Consider the following 24,386-nt stretch of genomic DNA (forward strand, 5'->3'; position numbering starts at 1 on the left):
AAATAAGAAAATTTTATGCAATGATTGAGAATTTACTTTACAATTATGCTTTCTGACATAGTTTCATACTGTATTAATATGAATTTGGTGTTACAATATCTCATGTAAACTCCAGTAACTTCTGTCATTTAATTTATAATGCAGTAAGTTTGCATAGCAATAAAACACAAAATTTACAATGCCTAAAATAATTAGTTGCTTCACTTGGGAGTTGAGAGTGATGATGTTTCCTTATAACATAACACCTGTGGACACTCATGAGTAAGTCTCTTATTTATAGAGTGCCCATGAAATTTAATATTTTCCCTTTATAATTCAAAGTCTACCAACTAGAGTGATATGAAATTTGCATTCTTGATCTCCATTGTTGATATACAACACAAAATCTGTAGGTTTTGTAACATCTCTTTTTTATGTAAAAACTGAAGTCGCTTGCATCTGTCTCTATATCCATTATAATCTCAGGAACTGCTGTAGGGACTTCTATCCAGTGTTGTCTAATAGATACACAGATTCACGAGGAAGGTATGTATGTCATTTATAAATGCTTTGTACGATTATGATGAATTAAAGTTAAGTTCTGGAAACAATGCCATTGCCACCTGATGAACAGTCGCAATAACTAGAGAGAGCAGCAGTGCCTCCAGAACACAACAAGTGTGATCTATTTCATATCTGGTGTGGTGGTCTAGTGATAGAACATGTGGCTGAAAACTGGAAGGGTGTGGGATTGAATCCTGGTTGAATCACTTTTCTCCAGTTTGCTTTGTAACTTAGAATTCACCTGCCAGTGATGTGGAGATACACATTTCAAAATATGATAATCTCTGACTGTCAATTTCTGCTTCCCTCAGATTATTAATAACAATTTGCATTCTTAATGCATTGCAAATTCTTCAAACAATGGGCAGTGAGTTACTCAACTGTAAAATATAGTAATACATATGACCAATAATGAAAAGATAATGACATCATCATTGGGTTGTGTTGTGAAACCTACAGTTTGAAATAATCAAATATTTTTAAATGTTTTTAAGCACTATCTTCCCTGCTATAGTTTGACAACATCTGCATAACGAAGGAACATGTGGCTCCAAAATATTTGTTCTGAAAAACTACATCAGAAACTTTGCTTTGATTACATACGTACAGCCCTCAAAGCCTTGGTATTCGTTTGCTGAGGACAGACTTGACGACCCTGTGGTTCCTGAACTGGGGACTGGTACACGCCTCCAGTCCTCTGTTACCATAGGCCGTGGGCATGTTTCAGCAACCATGTATGGCCCGGCAGTGGAGCATTGTGTGTCAAGGATCTTGGCTTGACGGCCCAGATTGTGAGGATGGTAAAAACCTATATTAAAAAAATCCCTCAATCTCAAGGTGGTGCTGTGCGCACTGATTAGATGCATGGCTGTCGACATGGAACAGTGTTAATGAACAACCTCTGTGGAAACTGCCTGCCACACCTCTGTTGTATGAGGCCTACCTAGGCACATGGTGCTCCGTCTAGGTGGACTTTTATCTCCATAGTTGCTCGTGGGACCAGGGTTGATCCTTCGAACCTTTGTCTGCCACCTCTGCACCACATTGAACTACAGTAAAGATGTTGTGACACGCAGAGACTTTGTGGACATCCCCAAAGAAGAGCTGGAAGTTTAATGGGCCCAAAAGGCATTGTAGATGTGCAGAATAAGGCGGGTTTTCTTTGCTTAACCATGCAGCACTATGTTCCCAACATACCACTCTTGACGTAAGGGAAAAGCCACTTGTGGCAAATGTGGTAAGGCTGCCCATGAAGGAGCCAGATGTTCATGTTCTCCAAAGTGTGTGAATTGCTCTGGCTCTCCCCATGTCTGGAGTAGGGACTACTGTGTCTTGCTTGAAGAACAGAAGGAAATTAAAACACAAAGATGGATATCCTATGGCAAGGCCAAGAATAGTTATAAGATCATGCAGCCCCCGACATTCTGTATCTCCTTTGCTTCAGTTGTTAAACAGCCAGTACAGAAACCCAATGTTGCTACACAAACAGAGGTAGCTTGTGTTAGCACTAGTACCTGTGTTTGTCAGTGTACTTGTGCTGCTGCAGTTACTTCACAGCCTACACTTCCTTCCAAAACATCAGAAAAATCTGTGGTCACTAATGTTGCAGAGCTTCCTGCTCCCCCAAGGGCTCAGTCTGGTCCACTATCCGGAACTGCTGCTACCACTACTGTGATTGTAGCTCTGGAACCTATCCAAGGCAAAAAAATCAAAAGCCAAGCCCACCACTGATGGAGTCATGAAATAAACAGTCCAATAATGTCGATGTCATCCTGTCGAATGTCTCTGCTGAAAGGTACAGCTAATGAACCATGATGTGGTCAATCATCTCGCCCCCACCAATTATGGGATCCCCACCCTGGTGGGAACACAGGCCGAAAGTACATCATCTGTGATAGATGGCTCATACATTACAGTGGAAAATTAATGGGCTCAGGACACATGTAGAGGAACTGAAACTGCTAACACAGAATACCCCCTGTGCCTGTGTTTACAAGAAACACGTTTAAAAAGCCACTGACACCCCTGTGCTACAGGGTTGTAGCCTTCACTGAAAAGATGATGTGACTGGGAACAGAACCAAGGAAGGGGTTGCTGTGTTTGTCGATAATACACATCACTCCTCTGCTCTCCCTCTGGCTACTGACGTGCAAGGAGTTGCTGTTGAAATTCATGTGTGTCAGAAGGTCACTGTTTGCTCACTGTGTCTACCTCTGCAAGATGCAGTAGCCTCTAAGGCTCTTCTAGATCTTGTGGAACAACTCCCGTGACCATTTTTCATCATGTCTTGTGTAACTCAACCTCTACTTGCCCTTAGGGTCAGGTTTTGAAGGGCCTCATGATACCTCATGAACTGTGCTTTGTCAGCATGGGTACGCTCATCATTCCTGTACTGCTACTGGGTCATTCTCAGGCATCAACCTTTCTTTCTGCTCTCCAGCCCTCACAGATTCTCTTCAATGACCTACAATCTAGTGACCATTTCCCACTCCACATTCACCTGAGGAGAAGCCACCAGCAAAGCTAACTGGACACTGTTCAGTCAGCTGGCTGTGTTTAAAGACTGTAATAGCATCCAGGAATGGGTAGACCACATCATACGAGTGATCCATCATGCCACCGATCTATCAATTCCAAGGTCTTCAGTTGGTAACCTGTACCTTGGTGGACAGGCGAATGCCGTTCAGCAATTTGGGGCAACCGTGTGGCTCTCCAATGCCTTAAATGCCACCCGACAACCACTTGGCCTTTCAGGTCACAAAAGCCATTGCTCTAAATAATTAAGGAGAGCAAGAAAAGGATATGGCAAGTGTTCATGGACTTTATCAATCGTTCCACTTGTTCTACAACAGTATGGGAAGCCATCTGGAGGATTTGCGGTAAACACAATCTTTTACTGATGGCAGCAGTGCTGAAGCAAGGGTGTCTCCAAACAACAGCTAGAGGTATCTCTCAGATGGTGGCAGAGCTTTTTTGCAAAAACTACTACCAATGCCAGCCAAGATCTGGCACTTTGCTGCTACCACGCGTCTGTAGAGAGCCGCAAGTTGGGCTTCAGATCCCACAATTCTGAATCTTACAAGTGTGGTTTGAAAAGTTCTTAGAACAGAATAGGAAAAAAGTATTACATCACAGAAACTTTTTTCATTTTGCAATGTAGTCTCCTTGTAGATTAATGCACTTGACCCAACAGTGTTCCAGTGCCTTGATCCCATCTCAAAAATGAGTTTGTCAATTTCAGCTATCAATTATTCGTTTGAAGTGAATCTTTGTCCAGCAAGAAAAATTTTCAGTTTTGGGTAGAGATGGAAGTCTGACGGAGCCATATCAGGTGAATAAGGCAGCTGTGGCAACAATTCCTACCTCAGTTCATGTAATTTTGTCATGGCGACGGCACATTTTTGCGGGCGTGCATTGTCTTGGTGAAAGATGACATTCTTCCTTGCTAAACCTGGCCTTTTTTCGCGTATCTTTTGTTGCAATTTGTCCAGGAGGTTAGTGTAGTATTCTCCAGTAACTGTTTGCCAAATGGGGAGTTAATCTACAGACAGAATCCCCTTCGCGTCCCAGAACACTGATGCCATGACCTTTCTCACCAAAGGAAATGTCTTTGCTTTCTTTGGTGGCAGTGAATCAAAATGTTTCCACTGCTTTGAGTGTTGTTTTGTCTCTGGGGCATAGTGGTGCATCCAAGTTTCATACACGATATACACTTGAAGATTGCAGCACTTCTTTCTCCTATATCATGAGACTGGGTGTATGGAGTGACTTCAGCCAAGTTCGACTGGGTATATAAGGCTGCTAGTTCCCGGCAGATGTCTAAATTTGATCGCTTTGTGCCACAACAGCTAATGCCACAGGAAGTAACTGCACGACGTTCCGTGGTTAATTTCACGGAGAAGATTTTAGACGATGCGACGCTGTCAGTTTTGGGCAAAGGTCTTAATTTTCCACCTACACCAAGTGCAGTACCTCTTATAAGTTTCGTAAGTGGTGTTGAACAAGCTGTATATCACCTTCCTATGGACGTTGCTGAAGAAATAAGATGGGAAACTGATTGGGTTCTTCTGAAAGCTCCTCCCCATGCAGTAATATAACCGCTGAAGTAAGGGCTGCACTACAGAACCTTTGAGAAGATCCAGAAATAGTGGTGCTTAAGGCTGGTAAAGGTAATTCTACCGTTTTGTTATCTCGTGGGTTGTATTTGGAGAAGATGTGTAGTCTACTTAGTGATACTATGTATCGGAGAATTGATCAAGACCCAACAGCACGTGTGCAACGGAAGACGTGTGCACTTTTGCACTCTTCCTTGCTAGCTCCAGAGACCATCAAGCAGTTAAGACCACATGGCAGCGTACCACCGAGACTGTATGGTCTTCCTAAAGTGCATAAAGAAGGTCTGCCTTAATGGCCTATAGTGAGTAATATTGATGCACCCACATATGATTTAGCCAAACATCTAGCTTCTTTGCTGAGACCATTTGTTGGCAAATGTTCACATCATATACGGAACTCTGCTGATTTTATCAACAGACTGGCGGCTCTCCACTTAAGTGGTTCAGATCTTCTAGTGAGTTTTGATGTAGTTTCCCTTTTCACAAAAGTACCTCTTGCGGATTCTTTGATTCTAATTGATCAACAGTTTGAATCGGACATTACTGCTTTGTTTCGACATGCTCTTTCCTCAACTTATTTTATGTTTAACCAGGAATATTTTGAACAGTCTGACGGTGTCGCCATGAGCAGCCCTCTGTCTCCTCTGGTGGCTAACCGTTTTATGGAGGAACTAGATAAAGATGGCTACCTTCCATTCCTGGATGTTTTGGTTAAACGGAAGAGTGACAGCACAGTGGGACGTTCTGTCTATCGTAAACCCACTCACACTGATTTGTATTTGCATTCTTCAAGTTGCCATCACCCATCCCAGACCATGAGTGTACTTAAAACCCTTGTGCACAGGACACATACGGTGTTGTATACATAGATTTTGCCTAAGGAACTTGCACATTTGAGGACAGTGTTCAGAGACAATGGGTACTTGACCCGCCAAATTAACAGGGCCTTCTCAACTAGAGCCAGGAACTGGGAAATGGATAAAGAGGAGAATGCACCAGCCAAGTCCCTAGCTTTTCTTCCCTTCGTTGGAAATATCTCCTTCAAGATAGTGAGGATTCTTAATAATTTTCATGTGAAAGTGGTTTTTTGCCCACCTTCTAAGATTTTGGATTTGCTGGGATCGGTGAAGGATGATTTGTTTCTGCAGAAGGCGGGAATTTACAAAATACCGTGTCTATGTGGTATGGCCTATATAGGAAAGACAATGCGTACAGTGGAAGAGCGTTGTACAGAACATCAGTGTTGCACTCGCCTACTGCAACGAAGTAAGTCTGCAGTTGCGGAACGTTGTATTTCTAACGGTCATTCAATGGAGTACGACGAAACTTCGATTTTGGCCACTGCACCAACTTTTTGGGACTCCATTATCAAAGAATCTGTTGAAATACGCATTGCGGGAAATCTAATGAACCTTGACAGTGGTTACCAATTGAATAACGCATGGAATCCCATCATCTCCGAAATTTTCTCGAGACAAAGACGCCAGAAGACTTCAATAGCTGCGGCCAGTGATGGTACCGATGGCAGCTGAGTACTGCAGTTCCACCAGCGAGGGCGCTGTCTCTGGGCGGTGTGGCCCATCTGTCCCCGCAACTGCAACGCATGTGCGGCAGTACTATCAGTGCACTATATAAGCTGGAGCGGAGAACTTCTTCGTCAGTCCTCGTTCGGCTCACCTGCAGATGGCTGGCAGTTGTCCAGCCGAAATATCGTGCAATGAAGTTTACGATGACCGGCTGGAAGCCCGAAATCTTTTTGAACAATGTGGGATTTGTCTGATACCTGACAGTTGTCGTAGATGTGTATGAAAGCAATGGTGTACCAAAGTACATCTCAGGCATGCAGTCCTATGGGTTCAGTCATGTTTTGGGCTGGTATCATTTACTGATGTCAGACACCTCTCTTTCCTATGAAAGATCATTTGAGGGCTGTGTATTAGCTAGACAGAATCCTCCACCCTGCTGTCCATCAAAACATGATGATAATACTTGAGCATACTGTGCACACCTCATGAACATCATCCTTCAGAAAGCAGGATTCAGCTAAATGGAATGAGCTGTGAAATTTCTGAAGTGAACCCGATTGAATGTGCTTGGGACTCATTTAAACTTTCTGTGCAACATACCAGGTACCCTCATAACACACTGAATGATCCTAGGGGGACCACTGACCACTGTTGAAGAGTGGGACAGTATGCCAAGTGAGATTCGAGCATAATTCAGTGTGGGAGTTGAAGAAACGTGGTGTTGAATGTTACCCACAAGCAAAGTTTGATTTCACAGATGCCCTTTCAGACAGGCTGCCTTTATTTTTGTTGTTTTGTTTTAATTTACTGTAAAGCTGTTTCATAACCCAAATTCTTTCATTCTCTACTCCCTTTCAATCAAATCCCAGACACCTTCTCAGGCAATCAGGTTGAGCAGTTTACATAATCTTTCAAATAAATAAAAGATTATCATTTGTTCTACAATGATTGAGTACACAAGCTTGATTTATAATCTCCAAGTGTTCTGTACTATAAAGTTAAGCTACTTTGGTCTCACACGTGTACAGTTTGTTCAGATTTTGTTTTCAAGTTTCTCTATCTAAGCATCTTGATAGGGAAACAAATTTGGTTTTGTTGTTTCAATCAAAACAAATTTGTTAATGCTCTAGAAAACATGTTTGAGATTGGATTATGTGTATTGGTGTTGCAAGTGAAAAATTTGAATTTGTAAAATTTTATCAGCACTCTGTATTAATTTGCTTTAATAATTTCATTGAAAATAATAGTGCTACTATGAGTATGTTGGGTTTTTTGTTGATTAAATTTGTACCCTGTATTTCTTGTTGCTCATAAAATTTCAAGAACTTTCAATAGTCTTGGCCTGATTCGCTTGCCAAATATATTTTCAATTTTCTATGTGAAAACAGTTTTGTTGTATTCCTATTAATACTATTTCATTTGAGCAACATGACTTAAGTTGAGAGAGAAGTGATCCTTATTTCTGGACTCTTATCATGTCAGTATCCATAGAATGGGCTCTGTTTTTGGTCTGAATATTACATCCACCCCCACCAAAAAAAAAAATCCCTTGAAAGTACTCAAAGTATTAACCCCACCAGCGATATAACCTAGGCCTTGTGCACCTTACACTGACCTGTGTAACAGAAAGAGAACAAATTTCATGAAAAACAGTTGTAGTTGCTTCCAGCAAGGCAGCTTTGTCATGAATGTACGCAATAGTGTGTTCTAGTTTTATTGGATACAATAAATGCTGGCATTCAACTGTCCCCCCACAGAAGAAACCAACAGAGTCAACAAATAGCTGCTAATCAATACAGTAAGGACCCGTCCCCACCCAACCCCAACCTGCCACAATAAAATCCAATCCACATATCTCCATACATGCAATAGTAAGGAATGGCCAAATACGAAACACATGAGTGTATTGGTGTGCACTCATTCATAACTTAGCCCACTAAACGTAAGACAAAGAGATCTCTTCCAGTAACATTAGAAGTTACATTCAGAGCAGCAGACGCACACTGTGGAGGAAAGCGTGCTTTCTGAAGTTGTCATTGATAGTGTTACGCTGTGCTCCAATGTTTATTCTTCTAGAGGTTTTACCTGGGATGTAAGGTGAGCAGCTCTCCCATATTTCCCAGGATCTCCTGTATAATAGCAATATTTTCATAATCCTGCCAGCTTCATTACTGACCACCAGTTTCTCCCACGTATTTTGTCAATAATCACTGTTACAAGTATTAATCCCATGAACTACTATTGGTAGTTCAAGTTCCATGGCCGGCCACTGTGGCCGAGCGGTTCCAGGCGCTTCAGTCTGGAACCACGTGACCGGGGTCATGGATGTGTGTGATGTCCTTAGGTTAGTTAAGCTTAAGTAGTTCTAAGTTCTAGGGGACTGATGACCTCAGGTGTTAAGTCCCATAGTGCTCAGAGCCATTTAAACCATTTTCAAGTTCCCTGAATGACTCATCTCGAAAAGTTTTGTGTGACTATCAGTATGGTTATTGACATGTGAGAGAGCACTGTCCTGCTTTGCATGCTCTCCTGTTTTCATGTGTTAAGGTCTGTATGAAATACTTGCTAATTTTCTTTTCAAAATTACAATGTTAAAGTTCCTACATTAAGCACATATCGTTAAACCATCATAATGGTAGAAACAAACTCACCCCACAGAACTTTATTATTCATATCATTCATTTTGTTGGCCTGATTGCAATGAGCTAGTTAGTTTCATCAGAAATAATGGCCATCAAAAGTTACTGCAGTTATAAAATTTTGTACATTTAGTCATAGGGAAAATCTTATGAGTTAACAGGTAAATTCAGAAAGAAAGACCACTTCCAAATTAAAGAGGCTATTTTTTGCCTTAGTTTAAAAGATATTGTTAGTTAGAGATTTCACCTAGTCATAACTTCCAGTGTTAGTTATAGCCAAAGTAAAGCAAACTGTTCACTCCATCTGTATTGTGTAATTTTAGTTTTGAAGAAATAAGAACTATTATGCTCTGCGTATGTCCAAAATAACTACCTGTTTGTAAACATTAGAGACTGTAAGTGACTTGGTCATCACTGGTAGGATCTTAAAGACATGATAAAAGACTGGTAAACTTCTGAACTTAAAAAGAAGTGTCTGGCTATAAGTCCTACTACAGCACTTTCGGGTGATTGTCCAGCAAAATTGCTCAGCTATCGAGTCTTATTTGGTAACAGGTAGGACTGGTTTACATGACAGACATGATCTGTTTTTGGCTGCTACAGAAAGAAGACGGTTTGGCCCAAGGGAATCCGAGGAGTGGAGAAACAATGACATAGTGTAGGCATCTAGAAGGTACATGTTAGAAAATATAAAATAAGAAACATGTTTTAAACACTTGAGTGTTATAGTCATTTCTTAATGTATATCACAAGTGAGTGTAATTACATGCTTCTGCACTTTAAAAGCTTTCTCTCGGTTTACTGAGATACTCCAGAATATGATACCATATGACATGTAGAGTCAAAATAAACAAAATATGGTAGGTTTTTTTTTAATGTTATATCTCCATTGTCACCCATTCCAAGATAATTTGACATAGTTGTGTAGTGGAAGTTTATTATGACTAACACTAAATCTCCCTTAAACCTCACTTCAAATCTTGTTCAGTTGTTGGTCATCAACCCAAAAACCATGATCAAATGTTGGTTGCCTTACTGCTACATATCATCTGCCATTTAGCTGTACCTGTTTGCAACTTGAAGCTTCAAGGCAGGGATAAGAAGAATGCCTATTGCAAGCAGTCCTTTCACCTGGTAGGCCATCCAAACACGCCTTCAAGCATGACTCAAACTTTCAATGTCACTTACGATTTGTGTGTAACACCAGTGACAGTGGAAGTTTACGTTGGTCCTGGACATGTGCTCAGATAGTCCCACTTCTTAAGTTGATAGTTCCCAATAAACAGTAAATAAGTGTCCAAAATCTGGTCTGGGTCACATGTCAAGTTGTATTAGATGAATAAGATTGTGACAACTATGTTAGTGAACTAATTTAATTGATTAGAGTGGGTACCATAGACAGTACTTCTTGACATAAAAAATATGATGCCTATTGTGATTCACTCCTCGATCGTGGCCTCATGTGGTAGCTGTTTGGAAGAGCACAAGAGAGGAACTGTGAAATTGATGCTCTGAACTAGTTGTGAAATGTGCTTGGATGGTTCATTTGGTAAGAGTGATAATGACCAAGGCTAGAGTAAAGTCCCTAGTCCAGCACACACCTTTAATCTAGCACAATGCCTCATGATAGCCTTCACATCATCTCTGAGCTACAGCTTCATTCTACCTTATAACTTGACTATTGCTCTGTTGTTTTATACAAAAGTCATGCACTTTCTGATTTACTGTGAATTTCTTTAGTATTTCCTTTTCTAGAAAGTTCCTGTTCCAACGTACACGGATTCAGAGTACCTACACTATTTACATAATGAATCATGGAGCCGACAGGAAACTGACCACCTGTTTGATTTATGTAGGCGATTTGATTTAAGGTTTATTGTGATGAAAGACCGCTGGGATCGCACTCGCTTTGGTGATAGAAGTGTTGAAGATCTAAAAGAGCGCTACTACGAAGTCTGTGCAATTCTTACCAGGGTATGTTCATTGTTCATGATTCTTCATTTTGAAATTATAATGTGTTTCTTCTGTAGAGTTAACAGATTTATATGTTCTTACGTATACCACTCATTCAGGTGCGGGCCAGTTCAAGTGCAGAAGCAAAAGTTTACGTGTTTGATGCAGACCACGAACGGCGAAGGAAGGAACAGCTGCGGCGGCTTTTTGAAAGAACACCTGAACAGGTAAAATTATGTCTTAGAAGCATTATAAATAATCTGTATGCTCTGTAACAACATATTGACTTTCCAGTCACATTTACATATTATTAACTTCACAGTTGAAGTGAGGGTGTTAGGAAATTAAAGTTGAGTGCTTTGAGTGAGGCTCAGTGAGTTCACTCAGCAGCAGTATGAAGGCTCATTTCTCAGTTGTTTACCATTGTGAATGCTGCTTCCTAACAGATAATGCAGAAGTATGAGAAGCCATGGCACTTGTAACCATTTTTTATTTATTCTGTATTTTGTCATAATTTTCTTGCTTTTTTTATACACGGTGGGACATCTTTTAACAACTAGCTGGCTCTGCAAAAATCATTTTTGTCATTTTGGGGTGGTTTCTTAATGAAACATGTTTTGCTTGCTCATATTAGGTATCTTAACTGTATTCTGCAGTTGATAGAAATGTTTTTTTCAGTTTGTGAGCAAACACTGTAATGAATAGAGACAAATAGCCTCTATTGACATGAGACGTTAAGTGATGGATAGCCATACAAACAAGGCATTGGACAGTGTGTGAATACAGTCAGACCACAGAGGTGATAGAATGTGTGCTCTGAAAGAGAATGCATTGAGTGTGAAAGAAGCTATTTGCCTACTCTTTTCTCTCAACTACGTAGCAGCTAAAGTAGCAGGATTGAGGATCACAGTTATCAAAACGAGATTTGTTGACCGAAATCTGATAGGCACTCTTCTCAATTTCCCTGAATAGATAGCTCTATCGTTAGTAGGTATCAGGCAATAAACCACATATGCACAAATTGTGGAAAAGCTTCTCAACTCTGTCAGAGCAGCATGTACAAAATAAAATCAGCGTTATTTAATCATAGACAATGAAGTACCATAGTAAGACCAACCATATTGTATATTTCAGAATGATCTAAAAGAGGCAGAGTGGAAAATGATAACTGAAAGACTGAAATATACTAAAAAAAAAGTGGGACCTATTAAAAGGAAACAGTTACACAATTTGACACAGCAAGAATTGGTTCAGTTAAATAGAGCATTATAACAGAAATGAGAAAGAGGATACAGTATGTAGCATTTTATATGCTAGTTTTCGTTATATTGTATTCATCGCAGGTGCATATGGAATAACCAAAAAGACACTGGACACACATTTTGTACGCCAGAAGTTTAAATACTCATTGTGCCATCCAGATTTAATTTGTTCACTTTGTTATGTTTGATAGAGAGTCGTAGTAAGTACACTTTTTAACAATACATTTTATTATCCAGATTTAATTTTTTTATTATGTAAATCAGAGAGAGTAATTGCCAGGATCACTTGTTTGAAAAGGACAGTTGATTTACTCCCTCCTTTTATGTCCTTGCAAGGTGACAAGGATACAGGAAGTAAACAGCAATTCCCAGTAACATTTGCAAGAGTTTATTGCACAGTGGTTAACAATACATAACATCTGAAGGCTTTACCGGAACTGTTACAAACACAATGTACTGCTCTGATGTGTGCACAGCTGATGCCTGGTGATGCTCGGCAAGGCACAGCAGCTGCCTGGTGATTGGTGCTGCAGTGAGACTAACTGTGTGAGCGGCCTGATGAGGGCAATTGATGCTGTGGCAAGAGCGGTGTGCAGGCACCTAGTGAGACAAGCAGTGTCTATAGCCCAAAGAGCCATCAAGGCCGTGACAGGTACTGGCAGTCGCTGGTGAGGCAGTTCTCAATCAGCAGTGACAAACTGGGGCGCAGTGGGGCTGACAGCCCTGTGAAGGTAGTGGTGGCAGCTGGGAGGTAACTCTTAACCAACGGTATCACCTGAGACGTCAGGATACCAATGGAGTGCGCAGTCTTAGGAGCTAGTGAGCTGGCAACGATGTCATCAGCTCTTGGGGACTTACGGAAGTAACAACTAGACCAACAGTGGCCCATGATATGGATGAGCCAGTGAGACAGATGGTGAAAATCTGACTGATGGTCCAAAAGTGGTGAGCATAATTGCCCAGAGCTGGAGAATCTACTGCCTGGTAGTGGCCTCATTGTGAGTTATAAAGGCAGGCAGGTTGATATTTGCATAATTATGTGATTGATCCCGGTGGTGCTACAGACAGTGTGTACTGGATGAAAAAGTTGTTTCGCAATCGCAGTGCCACTATAGGCTGTGTGTGCGCAGTTTAGTGTGAAACTAGTGCTTCTAACACAAGGAAATACATGTGGCTCAGTTATGAGACAACCCACAGGATGTGAGGTAATGTTGGTGGTTGTAGTGGCCTGTTTAATGGCCAGCTACAATAGCCCACCTCCTTAGGAGGAGATGGCAGGGCCGAGATAGCAGAGCCATCTTGGCCAAAATGAAAGAGAAAGAAGGAGAGAAGAAGTCAGAGACGCGAACCTAGGCAAACGGGGCATTAGGAGCACCAAAATGGGTGATAAAGAAAGGATGTGCCAGAAGATTGTTAGTTCCTGCAGGAAGTGAAGGCTAGATTGATGGTGATGGCGACAGACATCTAGTAACGAGGGCTTGCAAAAAAATATGCAAAACAGTACATGCTATGATGAACAGAGGAGCATGTCAGGGGCAACACCAAGAACAAGCACCACTGAAAATAAGAATAGCATGACACCCATGCATCCAGAAAAGAAGCATGTGCTGGAAACACAATTTACTTCACAAGGTGGACGACAGGTGCTGGGTGTGGAAGCGTCGAAGAGACACAGAAGAATGCTAGAATGGACTGAACGGCGTCCTGTGACGCGGGAAACAGAGAGAGAGCATTGGCAGGCCATCGGCGGCCAATGGGAGACTAGCTCGGCGAACAGCGACCACCTGAAACACAGTAATGCCTGTGAGCCATGTAAGTATTTGAAGGGTCAGTAGCAGCCAGTGGGAGCAAGGAGCTTAGCCATCAGTGGCTGCTGGAGATGTGAAGGTACTGACAGGATGTCAGCACAGCAGCAAGGCGTACATCGAGACACTGGTGGCGTGGCCAGATGCCAATAGGCCAGTGGGACATCAGCTGGGACGCCAGTGGGCTCGGCCAAAAGCAGATGGACCATTGGGACATTGATCAGATGTCTGCAGCTGCCATGAGGTTGACTTGACAAACATGACTGCTGGATGTTCAAACAAATTTCGGGCTTGCAGCAGGTCGTCGTTCAGTACTTCGCACGATATTTCAACTGGGCACCTGCCAGTCATCTTCAGGTGCGCCTTCGAGGAGGACACAGCAGCAGCCACGTCCAGATGTAAGCCACCTGATGAAGATGCTGGGGTTGCTGGAACAAACTCTTCACCAGCTTATGTGTCTGTACAGTGCCGGTCGCACAGGACAGTGGCCACAGATGAGGCGATGTGTGTGGGATCACATTGCCTGCTTTTGACTGAAGGTGGACGAGCTGCCAGTGATGGTCTTGAGGACGATGAAACCTGTGGGATATAGGGAAGTGACAGCCGAAGGAAGCACGGCTGAACCAGTGGCAGCTGCCAGAGGGAGGACACAGTTTTCTGGATGAGAGGCTTCAGCGGTGGAGAGGAGCGTGGCTCAACATGTAACAGCTGCTGGTGACGTGACTGGGTCTCTGGAAACTCTGTCCATCAGCAGCCGAGCAAAAAAAGTCACTATCCACAGCAGCCACCAGCCACGTCTCTCAAATGTTGGGCATCGGCAACCAGGGAGCGTGGCAGCAGCTGGCAGGACGACAGGTGTTTGGTTTGCGAGGCAGGCAGATGCGCCGAGTGAGACAAGATGTGTTAATTCATTGAGACAAGATGTTTGATTATTAGTTGACAGCCATACCTGCAACTGATGTATTGTGGCAGAGCTGGAACACCTCATCACCAGCTTTTATCTCCTTACACAGTGGCAAGAACATAGGAAGTAACCAGGAGTTCCTAGTGAGATCTGGTAGAGTCTGTTGCACAATATTTAACATCTGGTATGATAATATTGTAGGTTCTTCCAGATCTGGTCTGGACCCAGTATAGCGCTATAACATTGAATTGAAATTGTGTGTTACAAAAATTCTCATCTTGTATAACATTCCCTGAAGTCTATGAGGTGTGTCAGAAGTGCTGCTCAGCATCCACTTTTGTTATAACAGCTGTGCTTTTTATCTATAACTTGGCAGTGAATAACCTCCTTCAACAATTACCTTCTTTTTTATACTCATTCTGAGAGAGATAATACAGAATATTTTCATTGTATCTCATTGGGATGTAATGTTACATACTTCGACTTTGTAATGTTACATGCTATTTTACATTTGCAGAAAAGACATTTGTCTGCATCACGTTATTTCCTTGTATATGCTGAATATTAATGTTGTTGTTGTGCCTGAGACAAGCTTGAGTTCTTTCACTATTATGATTATTATTACCCCCTGTCCTGCAGTGATTGCCAGGAGAGAAAAATGTCGGTGGTGTATGATCCATATGAGCTGCAACAGGGAGTGGTGGTAGACTGATGTTCATGTGCACCAAGATGGAAGACAGGGCAGGACAACATTTGATGGAAGTTGCATGACTCGTTCTGGAGGAAGAGGGTTTGCTGTTTCATGAAATATAAATCCAAAAGCATGGAAAGAGTATGTCCCAAAAGTATTATCCACTTTGGAGTCAGCTACAGCTAGAAAATTTACTGGATTAGCGACTCCTTCACCTTTAGAAAGTGCACACACAAACTTTCTGAAAGTTGCCAAGTTTCTCATTAACCCCAGACTTGCGACCAGTCAATGCGACAACTCCATCTGTTGCAATCAAGGAAAATTTTCACAACAACAATTATGCTTTCTAAGCAAGAAAATTTATTGTCAGCCACAGTTGTCGTGCATTGGGATCAGATCAAGGAGTTGCCCCCCCCCCCCCTCCCCCCAACATTGAAATCAGCGTCAACACCTCTCATGAAAATGGCAATCTGAGTAGCATCAATTGTAGCATTGCTTTTGTCCAAAGCTGAGGAGAAAATAACCCAATCTTTATCTGTATTTGAACAGCACTTCCATGTCGCTCACAGTTTCTTCAGTACATCTGCAAATGCTTCACATTGACAGAGGAAGTACTTTGAGAAGAATGATTTCAGCTGTACATAAAATTTTTGCAGTATTCACAAAATATTCTTTCAGAAATTATCCATTGCTGGAAGAAAGAGCTGCTTTTGCTCTTTTAAGAGCTATGAGACAGTTCCGTTTCATTTCTGTATCAAATTATTTTCTTCGTGTAAATTTGTTACAATAACATGCTTGCTTCTTTATTTCCCCCAGGCTGTGGCTAAGCCATGTCTCCGCAGTATCCTTTCTTTCAGGAGTGCTAGTTCTGCAAGTTTCGCAGGAGAACTTCAGTAAAGTTTAGAAGGTAGGAGACGAGATACTGGCAGAAGTAAAGCTGTGAGGACCGGGCGTGAGTTGTGCTTTGGTAGCTCAGATGTTAGAGCACTTGCCCGCGAAAGGCAAAGGTCCCGAGTTCGAGTCTCGGTCGGGCACACAGTTTTAATCTGCCAGGAAGTTTCATATCAGCGCACACTCCGCTGCAGAGTGAAAATCTCATTCTGGCAATATACCCATCCATCCTGACACAACCCCTGCTCCCAATCCCTTACCTCATGGCTCATACCCCTGCAAAAGACCTAGCTAGATGCAAGACCTGTCCCATACATCCTCCTACCACCACCTAATCCAGTCCAATCACTAACATCACCTATCCCATCAAAGGCAGGGCTACCTGTGAAACCAGTCACGTAATTTATAAGCTAAGCTGCAACCACTGTGTTGCATTCTATGTAGGCATGACAACCAACAGGCTGTCTGTCCACATGAACGGCCACCAATAAACTATGACCAAAAAACAAGTGGACCACCCTGTTGCTGAACATGCTGCCAAACATGATACCCCTCATCTCAGTGACTGCTTCACAGCCTGTGCCATATGGACCCTTCCCACCAACACCAGCTTTTCTGAATTGCGCAGGTGGGAACTTTCCTTGCAATACATCCTACGTTCCCATAACCCTCCTGGCCTCAGCCTTCGTTAGTCACTGTCCTTACCCATCCAGCCCCCTCCCTGTTTCCATTCCAGCACTACAAAGCCATCATTTCACCGCCACACCCAGTCTTTTAATTTCTTTTTATTTCTCTCCTCACCTTCTCTCCTGCCCTCCGTCTAAACTGCACACTCCACTGTCCGCCACTAACCACCATACTATCCCTCCCTCTCCCCGACCCAGCCTCCTCCTTACCCCAACCCAGTTGCCACTTCCATCATGCACTGGTGCTGCTGCTCGCAGTGTAATTTCAGCTCTCTGAGACTGCAGACGTGTGTGCAAGTTGCGTTTCCATGAGTGTGTGTGTGTGTGTGTGTGTGTGTGTGTGTGTGTGTGTGTGTGTGTGTGTCTACTGCTGACAAAGGCCTTAATAGCCGAAAGCTGTGATTGTGTGAATCTTTTTATTGTGCCTATCGCGACTTTGCATCTCCGCTATATGGTGAGTAGCATCCTGGATTTTCCATTGTTCAATTCGAAGTAGAGTTAAACCTGGCCTGTCTTTCCCTAGGTGGCAGGTCATTTATAAATAGGAGTAAATATATAAATAGTAAAATGTGGGAATTTGACATGAAAAATTTTGCTTATTAGATAGTACACTTTGTAAGATATTGTCTGTTGAGTGTTTTCATAGAAATTTAAAGATCATTAGTGTCATCACTGCACAGTCTGTTTTTGTACATGTGCAGATAGAGGAGGAACAAACTCTTTTGAATGAACTGCGGAAGATTGAAGCAAGAAAGAAGGAAAGAGAAAAGAAACAACAAGATCTTCAAAAATTAATAACAGCTGCTGACAGCCAGTCTGATGTCCGGCGAACAGAAAAGAAAATAACAAAAAAAAAGCTGACTCATCAAATAAGGCCGAGGCTAGATGCTAATGTAAGTGCACGATATAAGAGCGTACATACATATGTTGCAAAAATAGTGCTTTTGGAATTATTCTCTGATGTATGTTACAGATGGTGGAAACTGCAGGAATAAAATTCCCTGATTACAAGGGTAGTGGTGTGTCTCTGCGTTCCCAGCGTATGAAGCTACCAGCAAACATTGGCCAGAAGAAAACTAAAGCTATTGAGCAGCTGCTTCATGAACTTCACATTGGTATTGTAACATTAGATGTAGTACAAACAAGCATTTTGTTTACTGGCTGTTCCAGAAACTGTAATGTTAACCTGTTTATCATGATGTCACATAATGCATGCTAGTGAGGTGATGTCTCTTCTCATCATTGTGCAGGAATAGTAAAATTTAAATGTCTGAGAAAATTGTTTTAATACAATGTAGTATTTTCACAATACTTTTCTGCATAGAAATTAAAGTAATTCATTGCAAGGGATAGTACATTTTCCCGCTACATTTTGATTTATAATATTAATTTTATCAGAACAAATTCAATTGAGAAAACTAATAAATTATGAGACAGAATTGCTGGCCAGTACGTACCTTCAGAAGATGAAATACTTAGTTCAACCAATAAACACATGTAAAAGCAAAGTAATGATAGAGTCCTAGCTTTTGGAACTGTTAGACTGATTTCACTCCTTCCCGTGTTGTCAAAAATTTTTGAGAAAGCAACTTACAATAGAACTGAGAATAACCTTTTAACAACAGCCCTGTTCGGCTTCTGTAATGGGTTCTCTTGTGTGAATGTGATTTATGAACCCACAAAAGCAATTCTAGCAGATGTGTGGTCTTGCCAAGGCCTTTGACTGTGAAGGCCAGGGGTTCACTGTGTATCGCTTCACATTTTTAGACATTTGGGCCTACCCATACAGCTTATTCACTTGATGGATCCTGTTGAGGTGGTGGAAAGGGGGGGGGGGGGGAGTTACAGTATGAGGGGAATAATTTTCACCATCTTTCTCAGTGCTGACAACACACAGATTTTGCATCAAGCTGATCAACTTCTATGTGTGATAGAAAAGTGTCACACACACAAGTAAAAAGGTTTCGTGGAAGCATTTTTTACAGTCATTCATGTTCTTATATGTTATGTATTTGTAGCAAATAATATGAAATCAAATGAAATAAAGCCAAATGTAAGAGAGCAATGACTAGTGACAGGAAAATCATTTTATTTTATCACCATATTTGGTGCTATTTTTTTCTATTTCAGTTTTTTTTCTCCAAATTCAGTGCCATTTTGTAACTAATTTACCACCACCCCTCCCCACTCTCAGTGTTATTTTTTTCCCCAATTTCCAAGTTAATTTCCTTGTTATTTTTTTCAAGTTTCAGTGCAGTTTTTTTTCCCTGCCAACTTTGGTGCATTTCTGTAAATTAAGTTTTATTTTTGCCAAATTTGCTGTTATTTTGCCAAGGTCACTGTTGGGTTTTTTGCCAATTTCTGTATTATATTTTTCCCATTTTGGTGTTTATTTTTTCCTATTTCAGGGCTTTTTTGGCCAATGTTTTGAAACATTGAATATTTTTTGCCATATTCAGTGTGACTTTTTTGCCAAATTCTAATTTCACTGTTATTTTTCTACCAAATTTGTTCTTTTTTGACAAACTCAGTGTTATATTTTTTCTTTTTGTGTTTTTTTTCTGTTTGGTGATATTTTTTGGCACATTCGGTGTAATTTTTTGACGTATTCAGTGTTTTTGTACTAATAACACTGTTATTTTTGGCCCCTTTCCAAGATGTTTTCAAAGTCACATTATAGCTTTTTAAAATTACACATGAATTTCAACCTTGAGGTGAAAGAAGGCGAAATAGAATTTCACCATTCAGTAACCATCAGTTAAGAATATTGGTAAATTGTCCTCAAATTTACTACACTTTTTATAAGGGAAAACGACAAATTTCATAATATTTCATAAAAATTGCCAATTTCGTCATATTTCTCTAAAATAGACAATTTTGTGTTATCATTTTCATGAAAATTTGATGTCCCTAGGAATGACATTTACAGTATTTACTGATAAAAGTATTTATTAAACTTTCACATCACAAGTAAAATAAACCAGTTGTGCAAGAGACACGTAAACTGAATATGAAGTGCAAAAAATTAGAGTGCAAAAAGCAAAAAAATTCAGACTCAAATCAAATTTTTATGGTAAATTAGACTTCGAAATCAGCAAGTCAGTTTTCGTATTTGGATTCTGATCAAAGAACTTTCCGTGTTTCAGTAGGAAACATGTTCCTGTTTATCTGGCTCGATTGAACTCAATGTAGCTCCCAAGTCTTCTTCATTACTAAGTCTGTTTCTCTATTTATTTTTATAGTACAACTCAGAAAACCCAGTTTCACACATGTAAGTAGTAAGAAACGGCACCAATAATCAGACTGCTTATTTCAAAAGAGGGTAATCTGTTTTTATTCACTGCCAAAAAAAGGGGAGTTTTCATTTGAAAGCATCTGCTAGTGAACTGTTGTTAGCCATTTCAATTAAAGATTCTTTTATTATTACTTCTTCGCTACTTTTTCTGTTGATGGATTTCTTACCCAGTCACATTTTGTGTAATTTACAGGAAAGTAGTTCTCAAAACTTTTTTGAATGATCTCTAAATGTGTGATAATGTCCCAAACTAAATCTTTCATGGGAGCTAGTTCATTGTCTTCCAAAACTGATGTAAAAGTAGAGAATGTGAAAAAGGTATTGTTCAGTACTTGTAATCTAAAAGGAATCACCTCTCTTTTAAAAGACAGTATTTTGTTATTGCTAAAAAAGCTGTTGTGCCTTGTCCGTGTAGGCCCATATCCAAAATGCGAAGCCTGTCAAAGATACCACCTAAATAGGCCAATCTTGATAACCACTGATCATCAGTGAAAAAATTTTTTCATGTTATTGTTTTTGTCACTAAGAAACATAGAAAACATCAGCCATCAGTTCAAATATTTGGTTGTAATCTTGCCACGAGAAGCCATTTTACTTCAGAATGAAGAAGAAAACTTTTAAATTTACGTACCATATATTCATACAATAGTGTGAATAGCCGTGAGTTTAGAGCCCTTACCTTGATTCAGTTTACAAACTTAAGAGCATCTGTCAAAACAGTATGAAGTTTTAGGCTTTTTTTAGAAGCCAATTCTTTTCGATATGTTATAAAGTGTGTGCTTCGACAGTTGGATGTAACATTCTTCACTTTTGCTGCCAGCCCTGTTAAGTGACCATATATTGCCTTGGCCCTATCTGTACAAATACCAACACATTTTTGCCCAGCAGTACCTACTTTTAACAAATAAAGTCCAACCTTACTGAAAATATTTTCTGCTGTAGCATTTGACTTGAGCAGTTCGTGAACTTAAAATCTTTTCTCTTATTATTATCTTCATGTTAGCAAAAGCATGCAAAAACAAGTAACTGTGCCATATTTGTGACATTTGTACTCTTGTCTAGTTGAAGAATGAAGTAAGTACACTCTTGGAGTCGTAATAATAATGTCTTCGATATTGGAACACATCTTCAATTCTCATTTTTACCACATTGTCAGCCAATGAAACTTTTCGTATTTCTTTGGCCACTTCTCCCAAAATTGCTTGGACAATGTCTTTTGCCCCTGGCAGTAATGGGGCCCCTCACAAATTCAATATTTATTGTGAATAATATTGTTGCACAATATTTATGCCCGAGCGCATCAGTTAGAACTCTGCCTTTGTAGTGAACATGTCAATACTCAATGATATGGAACTTGCATGTATTGCGACTGCAGTTGCTACATGCTGCAAAAATAGAAGCAAGAGGAAACAGCAGTGGACAAAAAGTGGTTTGGAAGGCATTCTACACACAGCCATCTAATGTACTAATAGAACTTACAGCAGAGATGGATCACTGCGGGAATTTTTTAAGAATGAAAAAGGAACCTCTCACTGAATTGGTGAACTTTCCTACACCGCATGTACACATGTACATGTCGGATTTCACTTACCACTATGCTGGAAGCTTCCTACAAACATGAAAAGAGTAAGATACATTGCTTTGGAGGATAGGTAGGCATTGCTGTTATGTTTTTGTGCAGTAAATAATTTAAGTTTCTGAAACGAACAAATGAGCAGTTGCAGTGTTATTGCCCTGCTCTTAAACACTTTTGGCGAATATTTCTACAGCTAATTATTGAATACGTATCTTGAATGTGTAATCAAACAATTCCTGTGAATGCATCTTGACAATTAATTCCTTTCATCTGTCTTTCCTCTGTCATATACATATAGCATTGCTATTTCAGTTGTTAACATGTCCGCAGATCACAAAGTCTCGACAGGAACAACTAGGTATTGCCCAATACTACCCTGTAATATATTGTGCTAGTATCAGTATTTTTAAAACTCTGAAGTCTCCTTCAGTATAGTGCACAAACTGCCAATACCTGTTTCAGAATGTCAGTATTATTTGCAATAAATATTGAGCAAAATTCAAATGGTTCAAATCCCTATGAGCACTATGCGACTTAACTTCTGAGGTCATCAGTCGCCTAGAACTTAGAAGTAATTAAACCTAACTAACCTAAGGACAGCACACACATCCATGCCCGAGGCAGGATTCGAACCTGCGACCGTAGCGGTCGCTCGGCTCCAGACTGTAGTGTCTTGAATCGCACGGCCACCCGGCCTGCCAAGAACAAGTGTTTATAACAATCACAGCAGAGAGATTCAATAACAAAGGGAAACTCTTCTCAATAAAAAATAATACAACTTCTCAGACACACAGTGAATACACATACTGGGGCGGGAAGACTATGCTACTGATTGATAAGTCCTAATGACGGAGGGTTGAGTGTGACCTTAGAAGTTAAGTCCCATAGTGCTCAGACCATTTGAACCATTTGAACTTGTTCTTGTTTACCTGTGCCTTATTATTTCTTAGCAAGCATCGCCCTGTGGGAGATATAGCAGCATTGGTTTAGGTTTTTTAAACTAGTTCCTTGGAGAAAGAAGCAGCTTCCTGGCTTAAAAATCACTTCATGGTTAACTTAAAACACTGTCATGTATAAGTTTCATAATCAAGTTAAACTTCTGATCACAATTATAATAGTAAAAAATTAGCTCGTAATACACACAGTCAAATCCCAGACACATGCTTTCTTCATACCACACTGCCACTTACTGTAATGCCCAACAGTGTGACAATAACAATGGTAAATTGTTCACTGTGTAATGACTACTGCAGTGTCATACATTTGTACACTGCATAAGTTAGCAGCAGTTAAAGAAGCAGCACAAAAACTTCCAAATAACTATCAACAAGACCGTCAAAACAAGATGAATTATTCCCAGCAAAGGCAGCGACGACTAATGAAGGGGAGGGTGGGGAGGCAACAGTTCGAAACAAAAATTTTGCGAGAAATTCATTTTGTTTAACATTACACATATACTAATTTTATCAGTCAATTTTCTCACTATCATTTTAAGTTTAAAAATAAGGTAATGTAAATTAATAATTTTACTTATTTCAATATGTGTTTTGTTTACTTGTATGCATACTACCTGCAATATCCTTGCATACCACCAGTGGCGCAAGTACCACTGTCTGGGAACTCATAGTGTAGATGATAGAATTCTAATAGGGAAATGCAAATAGTATAGCATTAAAGGTCTTTCCCTTGTATGAATGGAGTCATAAACTATCAATAGAAAAGCAAGGGTCACGTCAGATATAATAGGAATACGATTGAATTCAAGTTGGTGAAACATTAAATATGGTGTGTTGCAAGGTTCAGTGCTTGGCCTGCTCCTGTTCTTGATCTACGTAAATAATTTATAAAAGACAATGGAGGACTCATCAAAAACTGGAATGTTCACTGATGACACAAGTATATTGATCAAAGATCCATACAAATTCATATCAGACACAGCCAGGAGGATAATGGAACAATCTTACAACTGGTTCACAGCCAACATTTTAATCCTTAATATTGCAAAACTCTTATTATGCTATTCCAAACAAATAAATGTGACTTACAGGTACTAGAAGTAGAGAACAAGGGGCTTACACTGAGTCCCAGTATGTGAAGTTCTTGGGCATCAAGATGAGTGTTAAACTAAGGTGGTGCCAGCATGTGGTCAAGTTAACCAAAAAGTTCAGTTCTAGCAGCTTTGCACTCAAAAGTCTTCTCTCACAGTGTTGTTAGTATATTTTGCACGTTTTTACTCAATTCTGTCCTATGCAGCAATCTTCAGGGGCATTGCAGTGAAGGTGGATAAAGAATATTTATTCTGCAGAAGCATAAAGTAAGAATATTGTGTGAAGTTGATAACTAAACACCTTGCAGCAGACTTACATTTACATGCCAGTACACATACTCCAAAACAGTGTTTGTGGTTAATATGAAAAAGATTACTGTCACTATACTAGAAGTAGAAATAATTTCCATATAGACTGCATCCCCCTCTAGGGTTAAAAATGGAGTTTTATGT

General features: G+C 40.4%; 1 protein-coding gene across 1 annotated transcript in view; it reads left to right on the forward strand.

The window, feature by feature from the left end:
• Positions 1-24,386, forward strand: part of LOC124615692 (DNA methyltransferase 1-associated protein 1) — a 72,987-nt gene that overhangs the window by 37,964 nt on the left and 10,637 nt on the right. Inside the window, exons 4-7 of the mRNA XM_047143725.1 lie at positions 10,579-10,797; positions 10,896-11,003; positions 17,717-17,908; positions 17,989-18,130. Of these exons, the coding sequence (XP_046999681.1) occupies positions 10,579-10,797; positions 10,896-11,003; positions 17,717-17,908; positions 17,989-18,130 (661 nt within the window). The remainder of the gene's footprint in view (positions 1-10,578; positions 10,798-10,895; positions 11,004-17,716; positions 17,909-17,988; positions 18,131-24,386) is intronic.

Source organism: Schistocerca americana, chromosome 5 (assembly GCF_021461395.2).
Source record: "Schistocerca americana isolate TAMUIC-IGC-003095 chromosome 5, iqSchAmer2.1, whole genome shotgun sequence".
Taxonomy (NCBI): Eukaryota; Metazoa; Arthropoda; class Insecta; order Orthoptera; family Acrididae; genus Schistocerca; species Schistocerca americana.